This window comes from Sceloporus undulatus, chromosome 6 (genome assembly GCF_019175285.1).
Source record: "Sceloporus undulatus isolate JIND9_A2432 ecotype Alabama chromosome 6, SceUnd_v1.1, whole genome shotgun sequence".
Taxonomy (NCBI): Eukaryota; Metazoa; Chordata; class Lepidosauria; order Squamata; family Phrynosomatidae; genus Sceloporus; species Sceloporus undulatus.
Genome location: NC_056527.1, coordinates 101612977 through 101634589, shown reverse-complemented (window position 1 = coordinate 101634589; position 21613 = coordinate 101612977). Strand labels below are relative to the sequence as shown.

The following is a 21613-nucleotide window of genomic DNA, read 5'->3' as shown; positions in this document are numbered from 1 at the left end:
GTCTTGGAGGGTTTCTTACTAGAATTTATTCAGAAGAGGTTTGAACTTGTCTTCCTCTGAAGTTGAGAGAGTGTAACTTGTTCAACCTAGTAGGTCTCCTGAGCAGGAGTTCAAACCCTGGTCTCCTAGTGTCCTAGTCCAACACTCAAACCAGTTTTCTCTATTATTATTATTATTATTATTATTATTTCATATAATATTTTCTTTCATCTTTTTTTTAATTTATTTGTTTATTGAAAGAAATAAAACATCCAAAAATATAAAAAAAACGTTCCTAATAATATATCATATTTTTAAAAATACATATCAAGTCCGTTTCCCAAAAAAAAATTTTTTTTTTCTTTCATCTTTAAGCCTCTTTACAGGTTGTTAATTTCCTCTAAAATTTCAGTTTGAATTTTCTTTGTGCAGAATTTGGGATGGTGAACAAGTTTCCATAACTGGGGAGCAAGGGACATGTTGCAGTTAGCCCAGTTAGTATTATAAGTAGTTTTTGTGGATTTTTCGGGCTATGAGGCTGTGTTCTAGAAGAGTTTATTCCTGACGTTCTGCTAGCAGCTGTGGCTGGCATCTTCGGAGAAGATTTCTCTGAAGATGCCACCCACAGCTCCTGGCAAAACGTTGTGACATCACCCAACTTGGTGACACTCGGTGCAAGGGGTGGCACTTTTGGGGTGGTGGGATCTCAAGCAGCACACCACATGGAAATGCGCATACGATGGGCAGCACACACCAGTGAATTGTGTGCACTGTCTCGGGAAAGGTTCCGCAGGGGGCCAGGGGACCAACTGGGTGTCACTCCCTCTTCTGGAGTGTCACCTGGTGCAGCCTGCCTGCGTGCCCCCCTTTGTGATGATCCTGGAGAAACGTCAGGAATAATCTCTTCTAGAACACAGCCTATTAGCCTGAAAAACCCTCAAAAAACTATGGATGCCGGCCATGAAAGCCTTCGACTTCACACAGTATTATAAGTGTTGAGAGCATGCATTTGGGTTGCACAAACTCCATCTCAGCCTTAGATCAAACCAGTAAATGATACAGCCAATTGCCTGATACTTCCAGCAAACTAGGTATAGACGTTTTACAAATGTCAGTTCATTTTTATTTTGTTTCCTGCTAGTTCACACAGATGGCTAAGCTAGATAGGTAGCATTTTTTCTGAGCTAACATATGAGGGTGTGAGAAAATGCATAATGAGATTTATTTTAAAAGGGCTGTGGAACATTTACACTTGTTTCTCCCTGGCAATGTTTTGGACCTCAGTTCCTTAAAACCAATAAAAACCATCATGACCAATAGTAAGAGAGATGGGAGTTGGAGTCCAAAATATCTAGTGGGGGCACAATAGTGCCCCAGCTGTTTTTAAAACAAGGCATAGGTTTCAGGTTTTAGAGATTTTGGGATTTTCAAATATCTGTGTATAAATAATGAGATATCTTGGAGATGGGACCCAAATCTAACATGGAATTTATGTATGTTTCATATACACTTTATACACATAGCCTGAAGGTAATTTTATAAGCAGTATTTTTTAAAAAATTGTGCATGAAAAGTTTGTGTTTATTGAACCATCAAAAAGCAAAGGTGTCACTATCTAAGCCACTCATGAGGACAATTCTGAATTTTGCAGTATTTCAGATATTTAAATTCCAGATAAGGGAAACTCAACCTGTACATGAAACAGCATGTACTGCAATATACAATTCCCTCCCCTAAAAGGTGGGAGATCTGAATGATGTGCATAATGCAATTAAGTTACGTCTGCACAGTGGTGCCTACTAGATACAGTTTTGGCAGGAACAAGGGCATCACCCACCTGTAGAGGAGCCTTTTAGGGAATAGCAGTCCTACACTGCTGAAAGGCAGCAAAGACACAGGTCTCCCACCTTTCTCATAAAGTAAACAATAGTGACAATCAGGTACTATCACACAAACCACTGCAAAATTAATCTTTTATTATGCATTTTCACAAGCCACACATCAAGTAAATATTGCTTTGTGTGGTTTTGGCTTGCACCAGTTTATTATTGACCTTTGTCCATAGTTTTCAACTAGGTATATGTTTTAATTCCTTCATCTCCCCCTACCACCTAATCTCACACATCCCCTTTTATAAAAGGAAAAATACCTGATGTTACATAGTTTAACTATGCAATACTGGGATGAGAGACTGGTCCATTTTCTCCTGAGAAAGCAGACTTTTGTGTAACAAACCTTTTTTTTTAAAAAAAACTAATATTTACAAAGAGTTGGTCTAGGTGAAGGCTGGGAATCATGTGGACTTTCAGATGTTGTTGGATTCCGAATCCCAGTATTCCTTGACATTGGCTATGCTGGCTAGGGCTTCTGGGATTTGCAGTCCAACAACATTTGGAGAGCTGTATGATTGCCAATAGTAGTCTGAACAAAGGTTTTGCATCCATGTGGGGCTCTTTCTTTCTGGTTATGTACCAGGTTCTGTATAATATCAATCCCCCATATTTTCCACAAAAAAAATATTTACAAAGCAGACTGTTCCATTGAGGCTCTGCCTCTCCATGCTTACCCTTTTCCTCCTGGGTCAGCAAGGCTGGGCTGGCATTAGCGGCAGTGGAGGTTCTCACACCTGTGGGGAGCCAGTGTCCTGTGAGAAGGTGAGAACCCAGAGACTGCCCCTTGTTCCATTCTCTCTCTCGAGACAGGTGGCTTTGGCGGTGCAAGGCCATCTGCTGGAATGTGCCAAAGGTCCGGGAGCAATCTGGACAACGGTGGGTCCCCCTTGGGTCTTCTCTCACAAGTTTGGAGCCAGCTGTGTAAGGGCGTTCCCGCCATTGCTGGCCACTCTCCACTGCTCTAGCTGTAGCCTGCAGGCGTTCTGCACAGCTGGCATCTCCATAGCCCAGGAAATTGCCGGCACCAGTTTTATCAGTGGGCCGGGGAGAGAGGAGTGAAGGATAAAGAGCCTCACAACCCACCAGTAAGCTTTGCGCTGACCGGCTGGCCCCCAGTCCTCTTTGTTCGCTCTGGAGGCCCAACTTGCTGAGATGAACTTTCATGTGGTTTTTGAGGAACCACGGCTCCTTGAAGCCGCGTCCACATACCTGGCACTTGTGGTCAAAGGAGTCTTTATGCTTCCGCATGTGGCCCTTGAGAAACCAGGACTGGGTGAAGGCTTGCCCACAAACCTGGCAGCGGAACTCAGTGGGTGTGGAGGCAGAGGGAGCAGTGGGAGCAGAGGCCGAAGGGGCAGGTGGGGCAGTTTTGGGAGCTGGGGCGGGGACAGGGGCAGGTGGGGTGGGCGGCCTTGCAGCCAGTAGGCTGTGGGCCTGCTGGTGGTGCCACTGTAGATCTGCCTCTTGGGTCGCGGCAAAAGAGCAGTGCCCGCACTTGTACGGCTGATGGAGGATGCGGAGGTGGCGCTCCCGTTCAGCAGCAGTGCGGAATTTGCCCTTGCAGAATGGGCAGCGGAAGATGGGCTGGGGTGGGGGAGGGACAGGAGCAACCGGTTCCTCTTCCTCTTCTTCCTCTTCCTCCTCCTCCTCTTCGTCTTCCTCCTCTTCCTCCTCCTCCTCCTCTTCTTCATCTTTCTCCTCCTCTTCTTCTTGCCCCCGCAGAAGTGCCCGTTCTTCCAACTCAAGCAGCAAGCGGCTCTGGTGGCTGAGGCGGGTGCGGGCCTCAGGGCAGTGGGAACGGAGATGGAGGCGTAGGCTGGCACGCTGCCCAGCCCGATGACCACAGTAGGGACAGGTGAGAGGGTAGGCGCTGGTATGGATGCGCGTGTGCAGGGCCAGGATGCTGTTGAAGCGGAAACGCTTACCACAGATGGGGCAAGGGTAAGGGCGAGCTTCGCTCCCCAGTCCCCCTGGCCCGTTGGAGTAGCGTTGTAGGTCCAGCTCCCCATTAAAAGCCAGGCTATCAGCTCCATCGCAGGAGGAGGAGGAGGAGGAGGAAGAGGGAGAAGGGAGGGCCAGCCCGGCTGGGCTGGCAGAAGGCAACTGGTAATCTGCACCCTGCAGGAATAAAGAAAAGAAAATAGAAGTGCGGCATTGCATTTTTTCCTGGACCAAGGGTGGGAAACCATAGATGGCTAGGGGGCCACATTAGCCTCTCAAGACACTGTGGAGGACTGCACCCTCCAGCAAATAAATAAATAAATATTTTAAAAATATAAATGTTTCACTAAAATGTCCTCTAGGTGCCATGAGGACATTGTCACCATTATCTTTTAATGCTCATGGCCATTTTACACCCATGGAGGGCCTTTTTTACAACAAGTTGTTGTTGTCATGTACCTTCAAGTTCTTTCCAAATTATAGAGATCCTAAGACGACCCTATCATGGAGTTTTCTTGGCATGTTTTCTTGCCATCCTCTGAGGCTAAAAGGGTATGATTTGTCTAAGGTCACCCAGTAGGTTTCCATGGCTGACAATAGGAGGTGATGGAAAATCAATTTCTATTCACTTCTTGCTTTAGAGAAAGACCTCTCTTTGACCTGAAATGGCTGGGACCATTTAGGGACAAAATGGCATTTAGGGACAAAAAAAAATCTTAATTTTGGAGAATCCTGGTAGCTGCAATGGCCGTCTGCGAGCCTCACTTAGCTCAGCCCTGTCCTATACCTTTTCCTACCCTTTCCACGCTCTATGTATGGCCCGGAGCAGACGGGCCAAAAGCGCCGTGCTGGCGCTGATACTAAGATTAGGGACCGCACACCAATTGCACAGTCCCTAACCCTAGCACGGCGGTGGAGTAATGGCGGCATCCCATCCATACTGGTGCCATTTTGATGTAAGAGACCTGTAGCATCCACACGTCGCCGCACGTCACTGATGTCACGAATGCACCACTGACGCACCTGCAATGCCACTCTGGCGCTGCAAAAAGAACGCAGAAATCCCAGGTTCTTTTTACTCTGGTGGGACAATGCGGTTTGGGGGCTGTGCTATCCCTCCTGTGCAAAAGCGAGCAAATGCAGACTGCTGTTTTGCGGCGGTCTGTATTGCCCCATTATTAACAGTTTGATATGAAGGAAAGGGGGCTTGGTGTGAACCTTTCTGTTGACTTTCCAGAGAGAGGTCAGCAAACCAGTGGCTGACATACAAGCTGCAGACAAAGCAAACAAAAAGCCCCTTCTCTCCTATAAAAGGCTCCTCTGGGGTTTAAGGAGAGCTTCCTTCCCTTCCTGTAACAGTAGCAACCAGGCTAGCTCCTCTTCCATAGACAACTATGTACGCTAGCAGCTGGTAATAAAGCCAAATAAACGTTATTACTGGGAGGGCAAAGTTCCATATGAGGTTTAAGGGAAGTGATTGAATAAAGTCCTCCATTCAGCAGCAAAAATCCAATCTTGTTTAGCAATTTTGAAAACCAATAGTCTGTAGGCTTATTCGCAGAATAGGAAGAAGACCAACGACCTTGAGTGTGGAATCAAAATACGAAGGGCCATCACTGACTCACTGTTGGAATAGAAGATACAGACAAAATTCTCCTGAGTTATTATCAGAAAAGAACTTTGTGTGATTGTAAAATGTTGTCTCAAAAGACAGGCTGCTTTGGAATGTGTTATTTTGTTGTTGTGTGCCTTCAAGACATTTCTGACTTATGGCAACTCTACAAGGAACCTATCATAGTGTTTTGTTGGCAAGATTTGTTCAGAGGAAGTTTGCCATTGCCTTCCCTTGAGGCTGAGAGCATGTGACCTGCCCAAGGCAGAGTTATTCCCTGGTGTGGAGTAAAATCTGAGACAGGAACTCCTAGTTTTCTTTGCCCCTTTATATTAAACAGAATGGCGTAACATGACTCTGTTATATTAAAAAGCATCCTCAATGAAAGACAAGCTCATTCTGTTCATTTCTTTGCTTGTTTTTGTTTTACCTCTGCAGTCACTTAATTTTCTTGTTTATTTAAGTTTGACTGGACTGCCCGCATCCCCAGGGGTATAATGACACAATTTTCATGATGGTGTGTGTGTGTGTGATGATATCAAGGTGATGATAAAAATAACTTCCAATTAATGCATTTCAATTAGAAAGTATGTTGTGAAGCTTCTTCAAAAAAGCAGATCAGTTTCAAGCCCAGCATTTTCCACATGCAAAACAGTTGTGTAAATTTTAAAACAATGACTCGGAATTAAACGCAGACTGTGAAACTTATCCTACTATAATGATCTGAACTGTTAATAAAGTCTATAAACACATGGAAAAACTGTCCACTTCAAATTCCCTCAAATATGATATTTTCAAAAGCCAAGATTTCTAAATTTGGATTTCTCTGATGAAGCCCGAAGACCTGTATGGTGTCAGCACATACGCCAATGTTGACAATGATTTTTCACAAGCAGCCGTTGGTGAGTCCCACAGCATACGAAGTGTACATAAGTATATAGCGTACAAAGTATTCTTGAAGGGAGAGAAGGAGAGGCAGACACAGCTCCATCATGCCTATACCCAGAAGATGATGAAAGGACTTCCCTACGTCTTAACTGCTACCATCCTGGCCTTGGAGGGGTAGAAGGACAGACAGGAGTTTATCACACGTGAGGAATTTCTCTTAATTTTGAATGAAAAGAAAGTACTGTAGGACCAGAACGCATTCACATAAAGTTGCTAGTTTAGCGAAATTACGTGAATGTTTAGTGCATTCGAACTGGCTCCCCATTGTCCAAAAATAGCATGCCATTGCCCAAATTTGCATGTGGTAGTCTATCACGCAATAACGTGAAACCCCATGATTGTACTCAGACTGACTTCCCATTGCCCGAATTTGTGTGTAGTGGGTTATCACACAATAACGTTAAACCCCATGATTGCATTCAGATTACCATTGGATTATACTTCCAATTTTCCTTGTCTGATAAACTCCACAGTATCTACTGGACTTGATCCTCTTCCCTAATACTATTTCCTTCTCCTTTTGTGTTATGTCTTTTCAGACACCACTTTAATTGTCAGGGCTGCTCAATGCTATGGAAAGCTGTAGTTCTGTGAAACATCTAGGCTTCTCTTTCAAAGAGCTCTAATGCCACAACAAACTGCAAAACCCAGAATTCCATAACACTGCACCATGGCAGTTAAAGTGGTGTCAAACTGGATTATTTTTGCAATGCAGATTCAGCCTGTACCAATTAACCATTTTACATTTAGTAGGTGTAAGAATCGCAGAGACGGAAAGGTAAGCCATTTCTCCAGGCCTTAAACTGGCTTAGAATAATTATACAAATCTTATTTTGCTAGTGATTGTGGAGAGGGTAGTTTGGGTAGGAAATCTAAGATCTTTTCTACATTAATCCAAGATGAACCTGGGAAGTTGCTCATCTTCAGTAGCTTTCAGACATATGGCTATGGGAGACAGGAAGGTAAAAATAGAAAATTATGGGAGGAGAAGCATTTGAGTCCCTTTTCCTTATCTCTATTCAGCTCTGGTCTGTTGACTCCAGCAACTCACCTCCATGGTGCTCCTGATCACATGCTTCAGTTGTTGATGGATGAAAGGGCCACCAGTGGGATGGCACCCGACATGTCACACTGGGCAGGTAGTGAGGTGGGAGCATGAGCTGCAGGAAAGGGATGGAAGAGGGAGAGAATTTCAACAATAAAGCTTCAGTCTTTGCAGGCACTGTTGCCATTTCAAAGTTCACATTATGTTACAAATCTAAGAAGTTTCTTCTGCAAAAAAAAATAAGTCACCGGGATTAAATCTGTGTCAATGCCAAGGCTCAAACCTTGGAGCATATCAAAAACAGAATTAAAGAGACCTGCAACTTGTTAATGGCGCCTTTTTACAGACAGAGGACTCACAATTGAGGGGAAGGGCTTCTGGTAATGCAGAGGGTTCTGTTTCCCAATGAATTTGAGCTTTGGTGTCTCATCCCTTAGAAAACCCTCTGAGAGTACAGACAGGAAGCTGATTCAAAGCCTGACCTGACATAGCACAGCAATCTTTATTCTACTTCCCTGGGATGCAATAAACAACCTACAGAACCTTGATAGGTGTTACTCATGGCGGGTCTTAGGTCAACATTCCTGAGGTTGCTTTAAGCCTAACTGCTCTGGCAGCGTGAGGACACACAGAGGGGGAAAAAGCCAAGCAGGTTGCCAGGTTGCAACCTGGAGATATTTGTCTGCTGGTCTGGTGGCTCTTAAGCAAAATAAAATAAAATAAAAAGGGAAGCAGCCACTGATTCTGTTATCCTGTTGCTCCCAGCCTAGCCCTGTCTCCCACTCTTTCTTCTCACTTTCTGTAGCATAAAAAAAAGACTGAAGTGTTATACCTCACTGCAGGCATGAGGCAGAGGGAGTCTGTGACAGGCACAGTCTGGAAAAAAGCTATAGCTGTCTCTGCTGTCATGACTAAGGAGTTCATACAAAGACTAACAAAGACAAAAATATCCACCAGGATCTCAAAATGCTTGAACTGATGGAAATGTCTTTGCTGATCTCTAATATGAGACAATTGGCTACATACAGCAAAACTGATCCTCCTGAATCACCCAGAAAATGTGTTCATTATGGGAGAAAGGATCATCTAGTTTGGTGCAGCTGCTTAAAACCTGTCCTTGGAACTGAAAAATATACATTCTGTTCCAAGCTTGGGAGCTGTGAAGCTGAAAGAATAACTTAACAACAAATCACCATAAATATAATCTACCTCATAGGACTGTTGTGAAGCTCCAATGCTGCTTGGGGCTCACTGGAGGTAAGGTACACACATGGCAAATGATGTGTTAACAATCCCACCTTAGCAACGTTTCCCAATACTTCAAAGAATCTCACAGTACAAGCTCTTGCACGTAAAACCTCCCATTCCTTTGCAGAGTTCAGCAGAACACACACCCACAGACCGGAATAACAGAAAAGCCTACACTTCCACAGAAGCCAATAAAAACAGAAGCATTTGGCTCTGGAATTTGTGAGATATAAATGTATTGCTTGGGATCACCTGCTACATATGGGCGTTCTTTCTGCCTCTTCTTTGCCAAATATCGCTGCTCCTATTTGAAAGTGTGTGTGTGTGTGTGTGTGTGTGTGTGTGAGAGAGAGAGAGAGAGAGAGAGAGAGAGAGTGAGTGGAGTATGTTTAAAAAATAAAACCACACACAGCTCTGGTCCTAAACTGATCCTTTTCCTACACATCTACAGCTGACCTAAAATGACACCATAAGACATTTACAAATATTCTACCTTCTGAGGGTGAGGATGTAAACAAAAGAACAACAGTTCAGCATCTGTTAGGGAAATACCATATTTGGCACTGAGAAAAAATGTCCAGAGCGCAAAGGGCAAGAGAGGCTGCAAGCTGCTGGCAGGATGATAACAGAGGGATCAATGAAGAAGGGAAGTGTGCTGTGGGCAGGTGAGCATGAATATAATGGAGAAGGGAAGCAGAAAATAGGGTTGGGAAACAATTATCTCCATGTGTTTTTGAATACCATGTCCATTTGGTCCTAACCAGCTTGGCCTATAGCAAAGTACAACTAGAGTACAGTATTAAGCCATTAACGTTGGAAATGCCCAAGGTTACCCACCCAAAACAAGCAGAATTGGGGAAGAGGTTTCTGGACTTGACACAACACAGTGCGCACCTGACCCAATGCTGGGGCTGCCTGCAATTTCTTCTCCATGCCTTTTAACAGCTTTATTTGTCCTTTATTCTGATCTATGATTAGTGATATACACAAAACTGTATGAGGTTGGCCATCTGGATCCCCAGATTCTTTATCCACAGATTGAACTATTCATGGCTTGAAAATATTCAAAAAAAATATAAATTCTCAAAAGTAAATTTTGGGATTTTGCCATTTTATGCAAGATGTGGCCTGATCAACACTATTTTACCATACCTTTATATTTAATGGGGCTTGAGCATCCATGGAGTTTGTTATCACAGGAGCTCCTGGGACCAAACCCCAGCAGATACCAAGGGCCCAGTGTATGTGCTTCATGGTAGTGTTCCCATCCTACTGCAAATCTGAAACAATGACGATGTGTGATACAAATACCAAAGAAATGTATCCTAAGATAAATAAATGTGCTGTGCCCCAGTACCATAAGCAGATGTGGCCTGATCAACATATTTACCCAACCCTCACCCCCACTCTGCCTTAGGCCAGTCTGCCATCTTCTGCAATATAGTTTTATTCCTTCAGAACCCGACCATTAACATGGCAAACTTCTTCCCCACATCCCTTCAAACCTCTCTTCTTTCTGAAATAAACCAACAGGTTCCCTCTCTCATTGCACCAAGCCAGAAACTGGAGGGAAAGGGAAATGTTCCAAGGATCTTCACACAAATGCTGGGTATCACCAGGCAAAGGCAGCTACATCCCTGTTTTCCTCTCTCGTTTGCAGGAAGAGTTTGCTACCGGTTTGTGGGTTGTTTTTATTTATTTTTGGTGCGAAGTGGGTTTATTAATGAATTTCTTTCCTGTGTAGGGCCTGCATTCTCTCTGCTTCTTGACTTGCCCTCTTCCTCCAGGCTCAATATGTACAGCTGTCATAGGGCTATATTTCAGTTTAATCATAATGGCAACATTTGATGGAATCCTGGGATCTGTACTTTGATGAAGCACTAGCGCTTTCTAGCTGAGAATTCAGAATACCACTGGCTAAACTGCAAATTCAAAGATTCCGTATAATGCTGTCACAGCAGTAAAATTGGAACTATAGCACTATACAATGAGCCCTTGGTATTGTGGGTTTGGTTGCAGGACCCCCTCCATGGATACCAAAATCTATAAATACTCAAGTCTCATTAAATACAATGGCATAATGAAATGGTGGCCCTTATATAAAATAGCAAAATCAATGTTTACTTTCGGGAATGTGTATATTTTTTTAAAAATATTTTCAAGATGTGGCTGGCTACATGTGTGGATGAAGAATCCATGGATATGAAGGGCTGGCTATAATTGTGTATGGTTGGCTTTCACATTTATGGCTTTGACTTTTGTGGATTTGATTATTTGTGATTTTGATTAATACATTCTAAGAATTTCTAGGCCCTCCAGTGCAATTCTGCCAGAGATTAACCATAGAGTTGTGTGAAGAGCCTAGATGTTCCTAGAGAAAATATCTTTCTAGCCATTTGTAGGTCCTGCAGCATGATTCTATGATCAGCTTCTGGCAGATGTTGACTGTAGAGTTGGACTGGTGGAACTGGAAATTCCTGGAGAGGTGTTCTCTTAAAGGGGAAAAAAGTGTTGTTGTTGTTTTTATTTGCGGTTTTTCCACATTCACAGGGGTCCTTCACCTCTAGACCCAGTGAATGTGGAGGGAACATAGTGGGAAGAGGTCTGCTGTGGCACCTGTTATGCACCCAACTGGTACCAACAGCACCATCATTCCAGCACCAAGTGAAAATGTGGCTATTCACTAAAATCTAATTGGTTTAAAATAAACGCTCCCATGTATATGGTTTTTAAATTGTTTTCAAGTATTTTAACCAGTTTGTCTGACTTTTAGACTTGTTAAATTGTTTAATATATTCTTAGCATTTAAAAATCAATTTTATTTTTATGCTGTTTGAAGTTGTCAAGTTGGTTTTATTGTAAGGCAACCTGAGATCTTTAGAGGGTAGGATATGAGTACAGTATTTAGATAGATTTGATAGATTAGGCAGACTGAGGTCCAAAACACACTGCAGAAACAATCCATTTTGGGACCACTTTAACTGCCCTGGCTCAGTGCTAGATAAGTCTGTGAACTGTCATTTTATGAGAAATTTAGCCTTCTCTGTTAGAGAGATCTGGTGCCAAAATAAACTACAATTCCCAGGATCCCCTAGCACTGAGCCAGGGCAGTTAAAGCCATCTCAAACTGGATGATTTCTGCAGTGTATGTTGGACCAGAATAAAAACACTCCAAGAAGGCAAAATGAGTAGAGAAGGAGGTGAATGCTTCTCCAATTATTACTGATTTTGAACAGGCAACATCAGCAAAGAAAAAAAGCAGCTAGGCCAGTCTCAGAGACAGTGTAGCCCTTGGTGGAGTGACTTTGGCAAATTCCCAACAATGCTGACAAGTACCACCAGCCCTGCCTATTGGAATTAACTTGCTCTGCTTTATGCCCGGCCCTGGCCTTATCTCTTTGTAAGGGACACAGCTGCAGTTAAAGTGGGGCTGTCTTTGCCCATTAAGTGACTGACTAGATGTAAAAGAGGACAGCGATCCTGAAACTTTAAAAGAGCTGTGTAGAAGAGATCATTTCACCTTGTTAGGCATCTGCTGAAATTCTCTTTTTATAATTCTTTTGAAGAGAGTTCTCTCCTGTGCCTAGACGCCATCTCAAAGCAAACCACCATTTCGAAGTCAAAGATCTGATAAGGGGAATGGCATCCTCTCCTTCATTCTCAGTTAACAGCTTCCTCCCTGGAGTTGCAGTATATTACAAGTGCCAACCTAAATGGCATTGATGGAAAGAAGCAGGGATGGCTCATGGACCAAGTAAGGGCGGCAGCTCATGTCAGAATTATGGGGAGGTGTCGGCCTCTCATGGGAAAAAATCAGTGTTGCCAATGGCTAATAGTCACAAGGGCTGTATATCTGTTTTATCTCTGATAACAGTAGCAAAATATCTCTGAATACCAGTTACTGGGGAAGGTCAGGGTGCTCATGTCCCACTTGTGGGCTTCCTATAAGCACCTAGCTGGCCACTCTGGGAACAAAATGCAGGCCAAGATAGGCTTTGGGTCTGTTCCAGTACAGCTCTTTAATGAACTCACAATAACATACATGGTTGTTTCCCTTACTTTATTTTTCCAACAATTCTGTGAGGTAGATCAAGCTGAAAAAATACTGGCCCAGAATCAGCCAGTGAGTTTCAGGTCCCAACAATTACATGGCTCTCCCCAGTCCATCACTGGGATCATCCCAATACACCGATTCTTTTCATACGCTTTCATGACTTGGAATAAATCCTTTAGAAACTGTCTCTGACCCCCAGGTGTTTTTATCTAGCTTGCTCTGCATGGAACCATTCTGTTAGCATAGTCATCTACATGATCACTTTAAACGTGATCATTATGACTACAGTGGTACCTCGGGATACGAAATACCCAGGTTACGAAATTTTCGGGATACGAAAAAATCCCATAGGGAATTATTGTTTCGGGTTACGAATGTTTTTTCGGGTTACGAAAAAACTTTTGGTGCTTTTTTCGGCTTTTTCGCACGGAATCGCGGCTTTTCCCCATTAGCGCCTATGGCAATTCGGCTTACGAAGGCTTTTCGGGTTACGAAAGCGGCCGCGTTACGAATTAATTTCGTAACCCGAGGCACCACTGTACTTCTTCCCTCATTATGGATAGATTCCTTTTCTAACCTTTTTGCATCCATCATCCTACACATATCCATCTGTAAAACCACCAAAAGGTGTTGGAGCTAGATAAGAGATTGAAAATGCATTCACAATATAGAGGCATATTAAATTAGGAATTAATTAAATTATACTGTAAGATGTTTTTGGTCTCACAATGGAAAGCCAGATATAGATTAAATAAACAAACACCTGATTTTGTGTGTTTTTAATCCATTTTATCCTAGCTTTTCCCTAAAGAAACTCAGGGAAGGGGCGCAGATACATGCATCTCCTCCTCCTCTTCAATTAATACAAGTCACATTAGTCATAGATATTGTAACTGCTCTAGTGAATACTACAGCTTACTAGGGAGTTTTGAACCCATATTGCCAGAAACCTAGTCTGCCACTCTACACCACAGGAACACTTTCATTCTTTCTTCATGGTACTAGTTTTGTGAAGAGTAGCTAAGGATCTGTAAGAATGAACTCTTAGTACTCTAACCTCTATAGGAAAAGCTTCAACTGTTAAAAGTTACATAAACCCACTATTAACAGGGGCAGGTCACCCAGATGTTGATTACTATTAGTCCTATCATTCCTCACAATTAGCCAGACTTACTGGAGCTGATGGGAGACAGATTCCAGCAACAGGCAGGCTGCAGGTTTCCCAGCCTATAGCTCCAGGTCTAAAATGCAGAACCAGTGATTTGAAGTTCAAAGCTGGTTTCAATTCTAGTTGGTAGCAATTTGAAGGTTCTGCAGAAGATTTGGGGGCTATCTTTATGTCAGGCAGTATATACAGTAGTTGTGCAGATCTAAAGGTGCAGCTTCTATCATCCCCTCCCAATGGCTATGCTGGCAAAGGCTGCCAGTTGCTGCAACTGAACCAAACCTTTTAGGCCTCAGGCTCTCCAACTTGCTCTATCTGGTGATTTGTTTGTCAGAAAAGCTTTATTTCACAGGAGAAGCATCTGCAAAGGGACATAAGTGGAGTGTTATGAACTGATCATTATGCAAACTAATTAACAGTTCATCTCAATCCACTTTTTCTTAGAATACATGGCAGCAAATACCAGGTGCTGCAGGCTATATTTCAGAGGAAGGAACTGGCAAAACCACCTCTGAAATTCATGGGGTCAACAGGTCTGAAGACACACACACACAAGGCAGGATATCCATCTCTTGTGTAATAAATAATGGAGTCTATTTAGAGGGCTTGCAAGCTAAAATGCATTCTTTGAGCTGGCCCACCAGACAGCTTATATTAGCACTGTGACCCCCCCCCGTTTTTTTAAAAAGGGTCCCCACTTCTGTATTAGCTTGCACCACTTACACAGTGCTTTGTGTAAACAACTGAGGCATCAAGGACCTCCCACCAACTAGGGACACATGATATATCTCAGATGCTCATCACCCTCCTTGTACCAGGTAAGCAAACACTCACAGAATCACAAGTTTGGATTCTGCAGTAATGAACCTGCTTCTCGGTTCCACAGTCACTAATGGAATTTCAAATCATCACTTTGCCCATTAAAATGAAAATTTGCTCTTTGACCACTCTCATTTATGAGTGCAATAGACTGGTCAAAGTGCGTTAGGAGGTATTTAAAATATGCAGTTTTCAGCATGTGCTTTTTAAAATCTTACATTCAAAGGAAATTTCCAATATGGAAATTTTACTCCCTGTGAATATCATGTATGTGAGTGTTTGGGAGCAGCATGGTGGGTATGGTGTGTGGAAGCTTAGGAGAGGAAATCTAAGAGGAAGGAAGGTGATACAAGGCCTAGCAGCCTCCTCTGCATTCAAGGCATCCTGCTTTGTTGGAGAAGAGGGAGGGTGGAAATCTTAGCTGACAACTCACAATTTGGGTATGCATGAATCAGAGCTGTGAATTCATACTACCGGTATTTATCATGTGATATCCCCTTCCCTTCCACCATTCCTGCCTCAGGGCAACAGACCTCACAGAAGAACAGAGGAAACTATGAGAAATGTCTGTCTGGAGTTGATAATTCTCATTGGTAAGACAATATCTTTCACAGAACCGACTTCCTGTGTGCATGCATGCATGCATGTGTGTGTGTGTGTGTGCAACTCAGTGCTTCCCCACTTAAAAAAATAAAATAAAACACCAGTCACATTCCTGTTAATACTGTTCATACAAGGCCAGCATATGAGGGAAGCTAGGCAAAATCTTTCTGGCCTTGTGTCTAGTTTTCTTTTTGCAAGACACATACATCTATTTAGGGACATTCAATTAAGCCATCCCCCATTCCTGCTGTCTAAAATGGTTCAGTCCAGGAACAGTTTTACCAAAACATCTGCTGTTTGTATGATACAATTCAAACAACTAAAAACAGATACTGCAGCATTTAAGCATTGTATTTAGATAGCAGGTTTATCACAAGGTTGCTCACTTATTTCTCTATCACTTCTCATGGAACAGCACTTCTTTCTTAACCCTGCAGCTGCTGCTGTCATTGTCATCATGTTTTATTAGTAGTATCAGCATTATTTCTAGACTGTACATACAACAAACAATGAGACACAGGCATGACCTTTATCGCAAGTTACAATGTGACACAGACATCTTTGTGTGTTTTATACTTCAGATGCAAAATGCACATGTACTTTCAACTGTTTGTACATCCTGTTATACAGATTACTTTTCTCCTCCTAAAGGAGGATTTACAGCAGGAGCAGAGGCCTGATGTTATACTCCAACTTTCATCATTCCTAGCAAAAACAGTAAAGGATGAGGAATGCTGATTGTTGCAGTCCAACAACACAGGGACGTAGCCGGGGGGGGGGGGGGGGCTTGGGGTCCGGGCCCCCCCTTCGTTTAGATAAAATGAAGGGGGGCCGCACCCAAGCCCCATTATCATGGTGGCACTTAGTCTGGACCCCCCCTTCCCAAAATCCTGGCTACATCCCTGAACATCACTAGAGACATACATTCCTTATCTCCAATGGACAGGGAATACAGTATCAAGAGAGTAATCAGGAGATCTCTAGCACCTTAACAGTCAAGGCTTCTTCCTTGCTACTAAAATATAACATTGGAATTGGAGGGTAAGAATAACACTGACCTTTTAGACCACTAGCCATCCTTGCAAAACTACAGTTCCCAGAATTCTCTGAGAAGACAACATATTATTAAAATGGTTTAAGTCTCTAGTGTAGAGATTTTCTCATAATAGTGATTTTGGAATAGAAGGCCTTGAATTCAGCAATGCTGATTTGCTACGCAGTCAAGTGATAATCAGTTGAAAGATATTTGGCAACCCATGGCAAGAGCAAGGCCTCTGAACACTTCTTTCTTAATTTCTCTCACCCTGGGTTAGATGACCATGTTGTAAACTAAAATTAGATTGTGATTACTGTCAGATGGTGTACAGCACCCTTTGAATGAAGGTAGTAATGGAGTGTGGCGGAAACTCCCTGGAATTTTTGCATGTATAGACAAGGGCTATTATTTCAGGATAACAACCTTAGAATAACATCATAAACTTGTACTAACAAGCCCTAAGGTGGTTCAGATAGAGTATGTAATGCAGCAGCCTTGTGAGATTCATAGAAACATTCCTCAGGCAGGGAAAAGTCATTACTTTGAACTTTTTATTGATTCCTGAAGAAAAGTTTTGTACAACTTAAAAGCTTGTCATATTGAAAAATGTGCAGCCTGAAAGCTTGTCATATTGATGGGGTGTGTGTGTGTGTGTTCTGTGGGAACATTTTATGATCCTTTCCAAATGAGCAAATCTTAGCTTTTAATAATAGTGGAAACAAGGCTCAAGACTCCTTGGAAATTATGTCTGTGAAATTCTAACCCATAATCTCAGTTTGGGGTGGTTAAGGGCAGCTGATTGTGGTTAGGGGTGAAGGAAAGGCACTTTACACAGCCTCCATGGTCTTTCTATTTTGCAAGCTCTCTGATTGTTACTGAGGCCAAACCCTGAGCAAGGAAAAACACACTAGATGATATCCTAACATCCTTATGATGATAACAGTCCAGCTGCCTAAAATGGTGGCCCAGAGTAAAGAGAAAATATCTGGGGGCTTGCCCTGTGGCTGGTATTGCCCAAATCAAACAGTCTTGCCTTGTTCTCCTGCAGCAGTGAAAGGCTGGTGGTATTTGCAAGCCTAAATAAAAGACAGCTGATTCATTTTGGCAACCTGCCATACTGGGCCTATGGCACTACCCAAATGACTAATCGGAGAGGGGGAAGGAAATACAATAATCCCCCACAATATCAAATCTTTGCAGCCTACTCAGTGTGACTGAGAAAGACTCTCCTGCCTTGCTTGTTTGTGCATAAGACGGGGAGGGAGTGTTACACTTTAAGGTGATGCAACTGTGCTGAAGGATGCTCGTTCAGTTTCACTCAAAAACACAAACAAGATGGCTGCTTCTTAGGGGAACGCATCCTAAGGGAAAAGTGGGCAGTTTTTTTACCCAAGAGTGCGGCTGCCAGGCCTCAAGCCAACTCCCGCCAACTTCCAGGCCTTGATGAGGGAGTAGGAGGGAGGGGGCATATCAATGGGAGAGCGTGCACCAGTCCCCACACTCCTACCATAAGCCCTGCCTTGGCCTGCAGGCCAGACAAGAGAGTGACTGTCCCAGTGAGACACAGAGATGACCCCCCCTTCCCCACCCCACACACCCCAAACAAAGGGAGCAGCTGCCTCAGCAAATGCTCCAGTGCACATTCCAAGAGGGGGAAGGAGAGAAGAGAGATGAGTAAAGGGGGCTGTTCCAGTGACTAAGGACTACAACCCTCCCCCCCCACACACACAATCTGACCCCACCCTGATTTAAGTTTTAAGTTCTTGAGAATCACAACTTTCTGTTGTTGGACTATAAGATTCACACATACACTCCTGCTGCCCTCATATATACACACTGACCTCCATTTAGTGGTCCCAAAGGAGCATGAAAAAATATGGGAATGGCAAAGAGGAGAAGTAAAAACCCCTCCTACTAGGAGATTATCGACCCCCCCCCCCCACCGGAATCCAAATCAAAACTATAAGATCACCCCCCACACACACACCTTGTTTTCTATTGAGTGACATTGCAGGAGCATGCAAAAAAAATGGGACTGGGAATAGGAGAGAAAGAGATGGTGGGATCCCCTGGAGAGCTACCCCCCCCCCACACACACACACTTGCGTTGGGAGTGTTAAGTTTATAAGTCCTTGAGAATCACAACTTCGTGTTGTTGGGCTGTAAGATTTCCCCTTTACAACATACACATCCCATGCACAACACTTAGTGGCACTGCAGGATCATGAAAAAAAATGGAACTGAGGAAGAAAGGTATCCCTCCCTAACAGGAGAGAAACAGGTGGTGGGATGCCATGGAGAGCTACTGACCCCACACACACTGCATCCCTGGTTTTCCAGGAGAAGCCTCTTCCCACTATGAACCCCACACAACTGGACCCCAATCACAACTGTTCATTGTTGCGCTATACGATGCCCCCATACACACACACACACACACACACACACTGCACCCCTGTTTTTCCATTGAGTCTATTATTAATAATAGGATTTAATAGGATTTGTTGATTTTTCCATTTTTCCATTAAAAAAATGGGACTGGCCAACAGGAATTAAAGTTGTAGGAAAGGATGCCCTGGAGAGGGGGAAATGTGTGGCCTCTTTTGGGACCCGGTCTCTTCAGCACCTCACATGGGATGCCATCCACACAACACAAACACACACAACACAGCGTAGCCCCACTACTAGCATGGCCTCCAAGCCACCTGCTAAACCTTCCCAAGTGTGTGTGTGTATGTGTACACACACACACACACCTCCCAGAGGTGCCTTCAACCCCAATTTCCCAGGTCCTGTCCTCCATTTCAACTTTCCATCCTGGAGGAATGTGGAACTCACCTCCATTTTGAGCAGGTTAAAAAAGGATCAATTTACATTTCTAGAATTATTTTTCCTTTGCTTTGATCATAGCCTCTATCTTTCTTGAAGGTCCTACATTTTGCAAGTGCCTTGTCCTCCTTTGGGGTCAGGACACCCAGTCATTCTGTTTCCCATATACCTCCCAACCCTCCTTTCCCTCACATCCCATAGGGTCTCTCTTTTCACCTCCCTCCCCAAAACCACTTCAGAGGTGCCCCCTCCCATTAGCCCAAATTTGGGTCACGTGGCAGGGGCCATGCAGAGGACGAAGAGGCACCCCTTTATTTTTCTGGGAGCGTTTTTCCACTTTGCTTTGATCATGGCCTCCATCTCCTAGAATTCACCTCCCTCCCCAAACCACTTCAGAGGTGGAGGGTTGAGGCCCCCATTATCCCAAATTCGGGTCACATGGCTAGAGAGTAGTTTCCCCCCCACCACCTTTGTCATGGCCTCCACTATCCTGGAAGGTCCTACATTTTGCAGGTGCTTCATCCTCCTTTGGGGTCGGACATCCCCACATACCCCCAACTCTCCTTTTCCTCACACCCTATAAAGGGTCTTTCTCAATTCATCTCCCTCCCCAAAACGATTTCAGATGTGAGTGGGATCACCACCAACCCATTATCCCAAATCAGGAAGACGCACAAATTTACATTTCTATTAATGTCTTTTGCTTGGCTTGGGTCTTGGCCTCCATTTTCCTAGAAGGTCCTGCATTTTGCAAGTGCCTCATCCTCCTTTGGGGTTAACACATCCCTTCGTCCTACTCCCCACAATCCTTCTTCCCCTCACACTCCATACAGTCCCTCTCCACTTCAGAGGAGCCTCCCCCCATTATCCCAAATTCGGGTCACGTAGTTGGGGCAGGGGCCACGCAGAAGACGAAGAAGCATGCATTTACATTTCTGTTAGTGTCTTTCCCTTTGCTTTGGTCATGGTCTCCATTTTCCTAGAAGGTCCTACATTTTGCAAGTGCCTTGTCTTCCTTTGGGGTCAGGACCCCCTCCTCGGTCACTATGCTCCCCACAGACACCCCCAACTGTCCTTTCCCTCACACCCCATAAAATGTCTCTCTCTCTCTTTCTCTCAATTTATCTCCCTCCCGAAAACCACTTCAGAGGTGATGGAGGGGGCCCCATTATTCCAAATTCAGGTCACGAAGAAACAGGAATTTACATTTCTGTTAGTGTCTTTCCCTTCGCTTTGGCAGTGGCCTCCATAGAAGATCCTACATTTTGCAAGTGCCTCATCCTCCTTTGGGGTTAACACATCCCCTCACCTGACTCCCCACACTTCCCCCAAACCTCCTTTCTCTCAAACCTCATGGTCTCTCTCTCTCAATCTCCTAATTCACCTCCCTTTGCAAAACCACTTCAGAGGTTTACCCCAAATTTCGGTCCACATGATGGGGGAGTATTTGGGGGGGGGGGGTTCTGCCTTGGCCGTGGCCTCCATTTTCCTAGAAGGTCCTATATTTTGCAAGTGCCACTATGCTCCACACATAGTGACCCCAGGCCACTATGCTCCACACAGATACCCCCAACTGTCCTTTCCCTTACACCCCATAAAGTCTCTCTCTTTTAATTTACCTCCCCAAAACCACTTCAGAGATGGCGAATCTGCTATAGTGTGGGCCCCATTATCCCAAATTCGGGTCATGAAGAAACACGAATTTACATTTGCATTAGTGTCTTTCTCTTCGCTTTGGTCGTGGCCTCCATTTTCCTATAGAAGGTCCTACATTTTGCAAGTGCCTTGTCCTCCTTTGGGGTCAGGACCCTCAGCTCCCTATGCTCCCCACAGTCACCCCCAACTATCCTTCCCCTCACACCTCATAAATTTGGGTCCAGTTCTCTCTCTCTCTCTCTATTTACTATTTCCCTCCGTGTCCTAGTTATTTGGGGCCTCCCATTATCCTAAATCCAGGTCACGAACAAACAGGAATTTACATTTCTATTTCATTTGCCCTTTGCATTGGCAGTGGCCTCCATTTGCCTAGAGGTAGGCCCCCATCACCTCTGAAGTGGTTTTGGAGAAGGGGAGGCAAAAACTGAGAAGGCCCTACATTTGGGGGGGGGGGGGGGGGAATTGATAAAGCCCTACATAGACATTGAGAAGACCCTACAAATTGAGAAGGCCCTCCTTTGGGGTGGAGGAGGCTAACACATCCCCTCACCTTACACCCACACTTCCCCCAAACCTTCATGGACTCTTTCTTTACCTCTCCCCAAAACCACTTCAGAGGTGGGGTTTTTTGGGGGGGTCAGCCTCCCCCCATTTATCCCAAATTCAGTTTATATGATTGGGGAATGTTTGGGGTTTGCTTGTTTTGTTTCCCCTGCTTTGGTTGTGGGTGGCCTCCATTATCCTAGAAGGCCCTACATTTGGGGGGGGGGGGTGTTAACACATCCC

General features: G+C 44.1%; 1 protein-coding gene across 4 annotated transcripts in view; it reads right to left on the bottom strand.

Annotated features, from left to right (window-relative positions):
* The window catches only part of ZNF219 (zinc finger protein 219), a 29148-nt gene that overhangs the window by 6833 nt on the left and 702 nt on the right, over window positions 1-21613 (bottom strand). Inside the window, exons 1-5 of one of the 4 annotated variants that reach the window (XM_042473319.1) lie at window positions 20791-20971; window positions 15693-15797; window positions 8918-8969; window positions 7424-7532; window positions 2546-3989 (exon numbers count right to left, since the gene is read on the bottom strand). In XM_042473319.1, the coding sequence (XP_042329253.1) occupies window positions 2546-3989; window positions 7424-7429 (1450 nt within the window). In that variant the 5' untranslated portion in view covers window positions 7430-7532; window positions 8918-8969; window positions 15693-15797; window positions 20791-20971. Of the gene's footprint in view, window positions 1-2545; window positions 3990-7423; window positions 7533-8917; window positions 8970-15692; window positions 15844-20790; window positions 20972-21613 lie in introns of those variants that run through there. The other 3 variants (XM_042473321.1, XM_042473322.1, XM_042473318.1) reach the window with 3 other exon arrangements.